The 12,402-nt window shown below is 50.8% G+C and overlaps 1 protein-coding gene across 2 annotated transcripts; it reads left to right on the forward strand.

The window, feature by feature from the left end:
- The first annotated feature begins 8,847 nt into the window (after nt 1-8,847).
- MYOG (myogenin) lies at nt 8,848-11,805 on the forward strand. 2 transcript variants are annotated; one of them, XM_017851554.1, is made up of 3 exons: nt 8,848-9,401; nt 10,187-10,268; nt 10,874-11,380. In XM_017851554.1, the coding sequence occupies exons 1-3, from the start codon at nt 8,856-8,858 to the stop codon at nt 11,020-11,022; spliced, it is 777 nt and encodes a 258-aa protein (XP_017707043.1). In that variant the 5' UTR covers nt 8,848-8,855; the 3' UTR covers nt 11,023-11,380. The 2 variants fall into 2 exon arrangements, with proteins under 2 accessions (XP_017707043.1, XP_017707044.1); XM_017851555.1 differs by having other exon boundaries at nt 8,850-9,401; nt 10,901-11,805.
- Nucleotides 11,806-12,402: the final 597 nt, after the last annotated feature.

The raw sequence follows: 12,402 nt of genomic DNA on the forward strand, positions 1-12,402 counted from the left end.
TGCAATGTCTAATCTGCTATTGATCTAATATTGACTGAGTGTTTGTGTCCTCCAAAATTCATATGTTGAAGCCCTAACCCCCAATGTAATAGTATTTAGAGATGGGGCCTTTGGGGGATAACTGGATGATGAGGGAGGGATCCTGGTCTCATGGGATTAGTGTCCTTATAAGAGATACCATAGACCCTGAGATCTTTCTCTCTCTCTCTCTCTCTCTCTCTCTCTCCACAGACCAAAGAAAGGCCAGGTAAGCATGAGGACATGAAGGTAGTCATCTGCAAACCAGGAAGAGAGCCCTCACCAAAATCTGACCATGCTGGCACTCTAATCTCAGACTTCCAGCCTCCAGAGCTGTGAGAAAATAAAAGTCTGTTGTTTAAACTACCCAGTCTTAGGTATTTTGTTATGGCAGCCTGAGCAGACTAATACATAATACTATCCAGTGAAAGTTTGATTCCTTTTTATATCTTCTAATTCTCTCTTACATTCATGTTTTCTTTAAATCCTTGAGCATACTGAACAAATTTACAATTGCTATTTTAATGGTCCTATTATCTGCTAAGTCCCCTTTTTTTTTTTTTTTTTTTTTTTTTTTTTTTTTTTTTTTTGATAAGGTCTCACACTATCTGGTCTGGAGTGCAGTGGCATGATCACAGCTCACCATAGCCTCGACCTCCCAGGCTCAGCCTCAGCCTCCCAAGTAGCTGGGACTACAGGCATGTACCACCATGCCTGGATAATTTTTTGGTATTTTTAAATAGAGACCAGGTTTTACCATGTTGCCCAGGCTGGTCTCAAACTTCTGTACTCAAGTGATCTGCCCACCTTGGCCTCCCTAAGTGCTGGGATTACAGGTGTGAGCCACTGTGCCCAGACTCCTATCTGCTAATTCTATCACGTTCCTATCATTTCTGGGTCTATATCAATTAATTTCTCTCCTGATTATGAGTCACATTTTCCCCTGCTTCTTTGTTGTCTGCTAATTTTTTATTGGATGACTCACTGTGAATTTTACATAACTGAGTGTTAGATTTTGTTATAATCCTTTAAAAAGTATTGGACTTTGTTTTGGAAGACCGTTAAATTAATATGATGCTTTTGAGGATTGTTTGAAACTTTTTGAAGGCAGATCTAGAGTAGTTTTTACTTTATTACTAAGGTGTGACCCTTTTGTGATCTCAGTTAAATGCCCCATGTCTTCAATGAGCCCTCTCACTTTGGCTGGTGGAATTGAAAAAAATCCTGGCCCTATGTGAATCTAGGAATTGTTTGGGGCTTTTTTGTTTTGTGTTGTTTTTTTTGTTTGTTTGTTTGTTTGAGATCGGGTCTCACTCTGCCACCCAGGCTGGGGGTGCAGTGGTGTGATCACAGCTCACTGCAGCCTCAGACCTCTTGGGCTCAAGCAGCCCTCCTACCTCAGCCTCCAGAGTAGCTAGGACTACAGGCACACTCCATCATGCTCACCTAATTTTTAAAAATTATTTTTTGTAGAGACAGAATCTCATCATGTTGCCCGGGCTGGTCTCTAACTCCTGGACTCAAGTGATCCTCCCCACCGTGGCCTCCCAAAGTGTTGAGATTACAAACATGAACCACCATGCCTGGCCTAGGAATTGTTGAGATGAAGAAGAGAGCAGGACTGTTGGACCTGTTGAACAATTAGATGCAGAAGGATAAGAAATGAAGAGCAATTACTGGGTGGGTGGTGGCATCAGTCACCAATCAGAGGGATATTGGAATGGAGGACATAGTGAGTGAATTCTATATCAGATAGATTTCAGTTTAGGAGTCTGCATGACATGGAAGTGGAGAAGTCTACTAGCACCTTGGATATGTGATCCAGCTCAGGGAAGAGGCAGAGGCTAGAATATAGACTTGGGAGTAATTAATACATAACATAAATACATAATTTAGTACATAAAGTTAAGAGACATTAACATTTACCAAGCATTTATACACATGGTAGTTAAAACTAGGTGAAAGAATGAGACTACAAAGGGAGACTGTAAAAAAGCAGACTAAAAATTAAAAATCCTTCTTAAGGGGTGGGCAGGGGTGAAGTGCATGGAAAGAACAAAGAGGAGAGGAGACAGGAAGCAAAGAGAGGAGGAGAAATGGTGAGAAAAGTTAGAGAAGAGCCAGGAGATGAAAGGGTCATGGAAGCTAAGCGAGCAGAGAGTTTTAAGAGAAGCATGGTCAACATTGTCAAATGACACAGACCAATCAAGTAAAATTAAAACTGAGAAATATCCATGGGATGGTGCCCGGCGAGGGTCTCTTTGATTTTGGGAGGACCCATTTTAGTAACTTGGGAAGGTAGAAGCCAATAAGCAGACAAGTGAATGGGAAGTGAGGAAGTGGAAAGAGTAAGTGTAGACTCCTCTTTCTAGAAATTTGGTGAATAAGGGAAGGTTAGTTTTCAAGCCATAGCTGAGGAGGCTCCATGGAAAAGAGAAGGAATTTTTTTTTTTTTAATGGGAGAGACTTCAGCATGTTTATGGGCTCTCAGGAAAGCCCAGCAGACAGAAACAATGGAATGAAGTCCTCAGAAGAGATAAAAGCAATGGGATCAATAGCACTGGCAGAATTCCCCGTCTCTACAGTTAATAGGTGGCAAAGTTACTTATGATTGGTAGGGAAGACATGATTCATCACCACACTTTAAAGATAGAAAAATGAAGCCCACAGTGGGAAGAGAATTGCCTCAAACTATACAGCCTGGGACTTCATAGAAGAGATCTGACCCCACCCCTGGCCCCATGACTTTCTATCCCAGAAGACTCCCTCTGTGTCAGTGTAGAGCCTTGGCCACCCCTGCAGAAACCTAGGAAATGTTGGATGTCTGAGTCCCAGAGAGGAGAATGTAGGGAGGGTCATAGGGCACATTCTGGGAAGGGGTGGCTGTCCGGAGAGGGACTGGGGAGGAGAGGACAGAGCTGGGAGGAGAGCAAAGGCATCTCCACCCAGGCAGCAGCTGCTTGCAAATATGTTACAACTTGTCAAAGGGGCAGAAATAGATGCAGTCCAGGGAATGGAGGGGGTAGCGGCATGCTAGGGCTTCTGAACCCACAGAGAGGGCAGATTTGGGGGGGTGAGAGGGAGTAGCACGGAAGGGGACAGCCAGGGGGGCAAATCCAGAGGTGAGTATGACAAATATATGCCAAGCAGTTCTAAGTAGGTGGAAATGGGTCCAGAGAACCATCTGGTTACCTTTCAGTGAGGTTAAACCTGATAGCCGAAGTGGAGATGGGAAAAGGACAAAGTAGCTCTAGGAAATCTACTGTCTCTGATCCTGTGAGTCTACTCTTCAGGGCTAAACCTGGTTCAGACAAAACAGTCCTCCTACCCTGATTCCATGAGCACTTCCTCCAGATGCACATGCTAAGTCAGGAAAAAAAAAAAAAAAGGCATCCTAACCAGTCAGTCCGGCATCTTGGTTTACAGATGGGGAAATTGAGAACCAGAGAGGAGACAGGACAGCAACACGAACTGCCTTATCCAGGGCTCCTTCTTCTACTTTCCCTCCGCATCCTGATAGTATTTGTCCTAACCAGGAGCTGAAGACCGGAAGGCCCTGTTCCCATAGGAACGTAGAATTCTTGTAAGAAATCCCCGCCCGCATTTCCAAAGGCCCCACCAGAGCCAGGTCCCCAGTTCACACTGCTGAGCCCAGCGTTGGTTATTTTTAAAACCAGCTCTCTGCTTTGTCTCCACCAAACACCTCCCCTTGACCCTCACCCACTCTCCTCCAACCCAACCCCTTCCACCTCCAGGTCTGCACCTTCCCATACCCTAAAGCCAGAAATTCTTGAAGAATGATCCTGGCTCTGAGCATCAGATTCCAGGCAGGGACGGGATTTCCCAGTGGTCACCCGATGCTCAGTCCTCCATGGAAACAATGTGTGGCTGCAGAGGCCTGGTGGAGGGGGGACCCTCCCCTCCTCTTCACATCTCAATCCTGGCATCTGCCTCCAAAGCTCCCCTGTCTCAATCCCTCAGGCCTCTGCCCGGCACCTCCAGCCTACTCTCTCTCTCACACCTCTCCTGTATCTTCTTTTCCTCTCTCCAGCAGTACCGCTCCTGATGCCTCTCTAAACCCTCCATTCAAACTCTCCAACCCCTCACTGTCTGCCTACTTGTGACCCCAGACCCACTGGGAAATATCTACTCACTTGCTGCTTACTACTTACACTTCCTCACCTCCCAGCCGCAGGGAAGGAGGAGGCTCCGGGATTCAGAACAGGCACTCTTCACACTTCTGACATTCATCCTCTGTACCCTTGGACAAGTCACTTCCCTTCTCTGGCCTCCATTTCCCCATGTGTGGAGGAAGAAGGTGGACTAGTGGATTCTAGACTGCTTTGCAGCTCTGACATTCTGTGATTCTGTGATCTGTTCTCATTCTGCTGCAAAGCTACTGCCCCACAAATTATCAGTGCTGATTTGCATGTAATTTTTATGCATCTATGTCCTACTGAAATGCATATGCATTTGCCATCCCCCCACCGCCCCCCCCCACCTCATCCTATCCGGCCTAGGAAAATATATGGTGGGACCTGTTTGGAGTAGCCAGAGGCCCCCACCCTTCCAGACTCTTCTCCTTCTTGCTCCTCTATTCCCAAGCACATGAGACCCCAGAATGGAAAATTTGCTTTGATTTTAGCCAAGTACTATGCAGCCCAGGTCAGCCCACCTGCAACATCAGCAGGGACTAGAAGATGCTGAAGGCCAGAGAGCTGTGACTGGGTGTGCAGCAGAAGGGGTAGTAAGGAGCAAGGAGCAGGTGAAGGGGATTTCTGAGCATTTTGAAATCCAGCTGCTACCATGCAAATGACATCAGCCCAGCATGCAAACAGACAGAATCAAGTTGAGACAGTCAGGGAGGGGGAGCCAACAGTGTGGCCCTGGAGCCCCAGTAGGGGATAAGGGCTTCCTCTGGAGGGCGCAGGACTGCTGGAGGAGGAGGCTACAGTCAGGGCAGGGGGCCCTGTGTGCCCAAGCCAGCAGGGATGGGGATTAGGGCCGGACGCCCTGCTGTCAGGTTGGAGCTGATGGATTGCCACTGGTGGCGAAGCACAAAGGCCGTTCTGTGCTTGGCACCAATGTGTTCCCATCCATCAGAGGGCAGCTTGTGGGGGTGCGGGGGGAGGAGGACCAAGCCTCTAGATGAGGCGTCTCCACAGCTTGGCTCTGAGAGAAGAACAAGATAGGTAAAGGGCCAATCCCCCCCCCCCATCAGGGTATGGAGAGGTCAAAGACACCTGTGTCACTCTATCAGCTCAGTCCTAGGAGGGTCTGTGTCCCATAGCTGGCCTTTGACATGGTCCCCATGCTGCTGTAGTCAGACATACACAAACACATGCACAGACAGGGATTCACAGAAACCAGGCACACAAGGTCACCCTAACCTCCCGGCTCTGCCCTCATGTTTGGTCAGAGGCAAATATCATGCAGACAGAAGGCCAAAAGCATGCCCGACAGAGCTTCTGCAGGCAAGCGTGGAGTCCAGGCACTGCTCTTGCCCCAGGTCAGGTCCCAGCCGGGGAACTGACACAGAGTGGGTTCTCAGTAAATGTGTGTTGAGCAGATGGAATGAATGAATAAATTCCTTCTCTGGATTACATCAGCACTTTCTCTAGCCTGCTCTTTTTACCTTGGTTAGATGACTTTGTGAACTCATTCTCCTTACGCATCAGTGAACACACTGAAGGCAGAGAGGGCATATCTTAGTAACCCAAGCACCTGGCACAAAGTGCTGAATGCACGGTACTTGATCGCAAAAAAAAATGGATGAATGAATAAACACACCCAGGGTGGAGCCAGGTTTTCCCTCCTCCATTCCTGCTGCTGTGGTTCCCTGCAAGGCACTCAGAAGTAGAAGAGAAGACAAAGCAAGAAAGGGGAATAACATTTACCAGGAGTATCCATGTGCCAAGTACATTATCATTTAATACAACCATTCCCCTATTGCCTGCATACTCACCATCCTTGGCTAGTGTGAAACATGCGCTCTCTCCCAGTCGAATTCATCCTCCTGCCTCTGAGGGGGTTGTTCAGACCTTCATCATCTCATTCCTGGATGACCATCACGCTGTTCTGTGTGGTCTCCTTGCCTCAGCTCTCAAGTCCTTCCCTGCCCAGTTGGGCCTCCTCCCCTCTGTGCAAGTTTGTCTCCAATCACCCCCTTACCTGAACCCCAAGCTCCATACAAACCAGTCTACCCAAAGACCCCTTCCCCTGCTCCTCTCTCCTCATCCGAATCCTACCAGTTCTCCAAGAGCTGGCCCAGCATTCTCCCCAAGCCTTTTGCAGAGCCCCAGCCTTCAGCGATTTTGCCGTCCCAAAAATTCCCGAAACGCTTTTGAAGAATCTACTGGTTTGCAATTGATCAGAGCCCCCATGTTTGCTGTGGAATCATCATAGCTCCCCCTTGTCTTCTAATCCAGCTTTCACATGTCAGCCCATGTTCACCAACTAGAAAGTAAGGTCTGGAAATCACCATAGAGCAAGCCAGCTCTGCCTCCATTTTAGAGGAAGAAGACACATTATTTAGAGGTAAGTCACAATGGATCCCGGAATAACAAAAGATGCAAATATGGGGGTTCCTATAGTGACTTCAACATGACTTCTTTTCTCAGGGCTCATAGGATTGGAGTGTAAACTGAGGCATTTTTTCTCTTTTTTATTTGTTTGGCAGGGGATGTGTTGGAAATAGAGACTCTTCTTCAGCCCAGCTTGTCAGTGGAAAGCAAAGTTTAGAACCCACACAGTACCTATGTTGCTAATTTCTTTTTTTTTTTTTGAGGCAGGGTCTCGCTCTGTCGCCCAGACTGGAGTGCAGTGGCGCGATCTCGGCTCACTTCAACCTCCGCCTTCTGAGTTCAAGCAATTCCCTGCCTCAGCCTCCCGAGTAGCTGGGATTACAGGTGCTCACCACCATGTCCGGCTAATTTTTGTATTTTTAGTAGAGACGAGGTTTCACCATTTTGGCCAGGCTGGTCTTGAACTCCTGACCTCGTGATCCACCAGCCTCGGCCTCCCATACTACTGGGATTACAGGTATGAGCCACCACACCCAGCCTATGCTGCTACTTTCTATCATGCTGGTAAGGCCAAGAACAGAATTAAGACCTCACTGTTCTCCCTCAACATACTTAGGGCTCTTTTATTGTTCAGCTATGTTCCCTCCTTCCCCCGTTTCCTATCCCAAAAGGACATCAGAATTCTCCTGGTTCCCTGCTGTGAATAATGAGAGGGAGGAACACTGGTTCTTCACATGCTGCGCAGATCTCACCTCCCCTGTAATCTCCCCTGAGTCCCCAGCAGGGTTCCCCTTCCTTTCATTGTCCTTGCCACTGGCTTGAACTTGTCGTTTTGATCTGTCATAGGATGAGGAGCAGGACAGATCAAACTTGGTCTATGGGGCCTAAGGGAAAAAACTGGGAACAAAGGGTAAAAGATAGAGGGAGAAGACTGCAGCTCAAAGCTGCACGTCAATGAACAGGCTGTCTCCTGATGTGAGCAGAAGCTGAACAGTGGTTGCCTGGGAGAAGATTCGGTCATCAGGGGCTAAGTAGAAAGAGGTGACCACCATTGTCTACCAGATGGTAAGGTCGAGGGCAGGCACCCTGTCTGGGGTGTCCCTATAATCCCTAGCCCTAAGACTGAGCCTTGTTCACTGCTGGTGTCTGAGGTCTGCCCACTGCATTGGAAGGAATTTGTCCTCTCAGACCCTGAGATACCTACTGAGAGGTGACCATGGCCTGAGAGGCCTGAAGATTATACAGTCCCTGCTCCACCTGACATTTCAGACCTGCATGATACATGTAAAATTGATGGCTCAGACGAAGAGGCAGAACAACCAAGCCTGATGGCCAAGGAAAGAGGAGATTTAAACTGAGTTTGAAGGACTCTGTTTTTTCTCCTTTTTCACCCCCATCCACAGTAATGAGTCAGGAAAATTCTGGTGTTGGAAAAAGAGTTGAGGAGGTAACATAGAAGGACAGATCAATGGTCCGGAGTGAGACAGGGAGGAGACAGGGAGCTTAGTACATCTTGACCTTGTGGCTCTGGGGAAGGTGGCACGTGTAAGCTGTAAATTCTAATCTCTGCTCTGACTACGGCCACTGTATTAAAGAGAAAATTTCTCTTGACCCCTGCCAAGAAAACCAAAACCCAAATAATTTCTCTTGCCTCAATTTACCCCCCGTCACATGAGACCTAAGAGAACATACAGGTCAGAGCTGCTTGGGAACCCCAAAAGTGGAATCTATTAGCTGCTCTGAGTCTTGATCCCTTTTATCCCCGGATACTGAGTGCCCATGAATGCCCAGAATCTGAAGCAGTCCCATTCTTTCAGGAGGGAGGTCTTTAAGAGTCTCATTGACTGATGTAGTGTGGTTAAGGTGCTGTCAGGAAGCAGGGAGATGGATAAGTTGGCTCTTAAGGCCTCTTCCAGCCTAAGCCTACCCTTCCTTGTTCCCTCCTCCCCCTACACCCACCAGCTTCTTGGGGACTAGCAAGGAGAGAGCAGGCAGGCCGCCCAGCTAGGAGTAATTGAAAGGAGCAGATGAGAGGGGAATGTGTCCTCCCCCAATGCCCCTGCCCCACAGGGGCTGCTGAGAAATGAAAACTAATCAAATTACACCCGACGGCCTCCCGACCCGTGCACAGGAGCCCGCCTGGGCCAGGGACAGGCTGGCTGGGTGGGGTGGGGGCCATGGGGGAGAGAGAAGGGGAATCACATCTAATCCACTGTAAACGTCTTGATGTGCAGCAACAGCTTAGAGGGGGCTCAGGTTTCTGTGGCGTTGGCTATATTTATCTCTGGTTCCATGCCAGCGGGGAGGGTTTAAATGGCACCCAGCAGTTGGCGTGAGGGGCTGCAGGAGCTTGGGGTCTGGTGGCAGGAACAAGCCTTTTCCGACCCCATGGAGCTGTATGAGACATCCCCCTACTTCTACCAGGAACCCCGCTTCTATGACGGGGAAAACTACCTGCCTGTCCACCTCCAGGGCTTTGAGCCACCAGGCTATGAGCGGACGGAGCTCACCCTGAGCCCCGAGGCCCCAGGGCCCCTCGAAGACAAGGGGCTGGGCACCCCCGAGCACTGTCCAGGCCAGTGCCTGCCGTGGGCGTGTAAGGTGTGTAAGAGGAAGTCGGTGTCCGTGGACCGGCGGCGGGCAGCCACACTGAGGGAGAAGCGCAGGCTCAAGAAGGTGAATGAGGCCTTCGAGGCCCTGAAGAGGAGCACCCTGCTCAACCCCAACCAGCGGCTGCCCAAGGTGGAGATCCTGCGCAGCGCCATCCAATACATCGAGCGCCTCCAGGCCCTGCTCAGCTCCCTCAACCAGGAGGAGCGTGACCTCCGCTACCGGGGCGGGGGCGGGCCCCAGCCAGGGGTAAGTGGCCATCCCATCCCCCTGCCCCAGGGGAGGGGCCAGAGGGAGGCACCTGGACAGCCTCAAGACCCCAAGAGGGGCTCAGAGGGTTGGAGCAGGTGCCAGACAGGATCGAGGAGCTTCAGGAGCCCTTCCCTGGTCAGAGCTGGGCTATCCAGCTGACCCCCTGTGTCCTGTGTTCTTTCCAGACGAGATAGAGGCAGTGGGGAGGAAGTACAGAACGGGTGGGGGTGGGGAACAGGACTGAAGAAAGGATCAGGAGCAAGGCCACAGTCAGCCCAAGTGAGGGTGAGGATTAATCCCAGCGCCTGAGTCAGAGCCTAAAAGGCCAGGCCAAGTTCACCAGAGAAGGCTGCTTTGCCCCCTGCCCCACCCCCATTCTGGGTGTGGCTGAGCAGAGAGAAAACCCACTCAGTCTCATTGGAACTCCAGCAGGCCTGCACAGAGTGACCTTCACTGGGCCAGAAAATCTGTCTCCATCACCCTTATCGCCAGAGTCAGGAGAACCAGGGACCTTTAACCTGGGGTCCTGTGAGGGCAGAACCACCACTCAGGATGGAAGCCAAGAAGGCCTGGAAGCAAGAAGGCCTGGAAGCAGGGGCTCTGAGGCGTGAGAGGAGCTAGTTACTAAGATTCTGGGGTTGAGGATGGCTTGGGCTGGAAGGCCACAGCCTGTGGCCCACCCTCCAACCCCACCACAGGTGCTTCTGCCCACTGGGACTAGGCAGAGAGACACATCAAAGAATGGCTGTGCCCCAACCTTGGGCCTTCGCCCTGTCTTGCAGGTGCCCAGCGAATGCAGCTCTCACAGTGCCTCCTGCAGTCCAGAGTGGGGCAGCACACTGGAGTTCGGCGCCAACCCCGGGGGTAAGTGAGGCCTGACCCTGGTAACCTTGACTCCAATCCCTCAGTCCCTCCCTGGGCGAGGTTCTTCCCTCTTACCTTATTCCTTGCTCCAGTCCTCTTCCCTTGGGTCTCTCCAGGGACCTGCTGACTCCAGGACCTAAAGGGTGGGCTGGGAAGTTCTGTGTAGCCCTGCAGTCTTGACCAGCAAAGGAGTGATAGTGGCTCCTGCAGCTCCCCAGCTGATGCCTGGTGGTTGACCTTCTCCACAGAGAGGGCAATGTCCCTGCCCCAGTGGTCCCTGCGAAGTGCTGAGTCAGTGCTGCAAAACCGGGCCGAGCAAAGGGCAGGTCCAGTCTCTGGGGAGCTCCATCCTGCTCCAATTTGAGTGACTGCTTCCAAACCCTACCTCACTAGGGGAGTTCAGAGAAGAGGCGCATACACACGCATACACACATACACACACACACACACACACACACACACACACACACACACAGCATGGGGAAAGGTAGGGACTAGGGAGTAGAACTCCGGAGATTTATCCCCCATCTGTCCTGGAAAACCTGTGTCACCCCAAGGGTCCCATCCTCTATTCTGGGCCTCAAGAACCCCCACTCCTCACCCAGGTACCACCTTCCCACCTCCCCTTACAGATCATCTGCTCACGGCTGACCCTACAGATGCCCACAACCTGCACTCCCTCACCTCCATCGTGGACAGCATCACAGTGGAAGATGTGTCTGTGGCCTTCCCAGATGAAACCATGCCCAACTGAGATTGTCTGCCAAGCCAGGCATCCTTGCGAGCCCCCCAAGCTGACCACAGATGCCACTGCTTCTGTAGCAGAGGCCTCCTAAGCCAGGCTGCCCTGATGCTAGGAAGCCAGCTCTGGGGTGCCATAGGCCAGACTATCCCCTTCCTCATCCGTTTAAGGTTAACCCACCCCCCAGCAAGGTACTGGATGCCCTCATTCAGCTGCCTCCTTAGAGGAGAGGGCATCCCTTTTCCAGGAAGGTAAAGCAGGGGACCAGAGTGCCCCCTCGTGTATGCCCCAGTTCAGGGGGCAAACTCAGGAGTTTCCTTTTATCATAACATGGCCTCTAATTCCACCCCCTAAGTGAAACGGTTTGAGAGACACAGACAGTGTCCTGACCTGGACAAGCTGTGCACGTCTCCTGTTCTGGTCTCTTCCCGATGCCAGTGGCTGGGCTGGGCCTGCCCTGAATTGAGAGAAAAGAAGGGGAGAGAAACAATCCTCTGTTCCCAAGTCCCTGGGGGGCCAAACTTTTGCAGTGAATATTGGGAACCTTCCAGTGGTTTTATGTTTTGTTTTGTTTTGTGTGTTGTTTGTAAAGCTGCCATCTGACCAAGGTCTCCTGTGCTGAAGTTGCCGGGGACAGGCAGGGAAAGGGGGTTGAGGGCTCTTGGGGGTGATTTCTTTTGTTAACTAAGCATTGTGTGGTTTTGCCATTGTTTTTTTTTTTTTTTTTTTTTTTTTTTTTTGCTAACTTATTTGGATTTCCTTTTTTAAAAAATGAATAAAGACTGGTTGCCAGAAGAGTGTCGGTGATGATGCAGAGGGAGGGAAATGAGTGACAGCCCTGCCCCCTCCCACTGAGCAGTCCAGACACACCCTAGTGGGCGGGGCTCCACAGCGCTGAGGGCCTCATCTTGCTGGTGGTCACTAGGCACTGGGGACCCCTGCTCTTTTCACCATGACGAAGGAAGTCGAGCATGTCTAGACCTCAGTCTAGGTGGAGACCGGATTCCACAGACATCCTTGTGGGACACGGAGGACAACTGGCTATGACTATACTTCACAGCCATTGCTCACAGGCGGCTGTGCTCTGCGTCATGTCCCAACAGGTCCTCCGGTTTCAGTTAACTAAGCAACTCATAAGCCCAGTGCTCAGCCCACAGCCAGGGTGCAGAGCTAGAAGTTGTGGTTTCCCTTCCCTAGTCCCCACCTCTGCCCTGGTGTCACAATACCAGGAGCCCTGTAGAGAAGTGGGAGGTGAGGAAGGCAGTGGGGTCAGACACTGTCATTTCCTTGCTGGCCAAATAGCATGGCCCCTCCCCATTCTCCTCCATTCCCTCCAGGCAGAAGGGGATTGTGGTTCCTGCTTGCAGCTCCCAGCATAAAGGAGATTCAGGT

Source organism: Rhinopithecus bieti, unplaced genomic scaffold (assembly GCF_001698545.2).
Source record: "Rhinopithecus bieti isolate Rb0 unplaced genomic scaffold, ASM169854v2 scaffold_33903, whole genome shotgun sequence".
NCBI classification, from domain to species: Eukaryota; Metazoa; Chordata; class Mammalia; order Primates; family Cercopithecidae; genus Rhinopithecus; species Rhinopithecus bieti.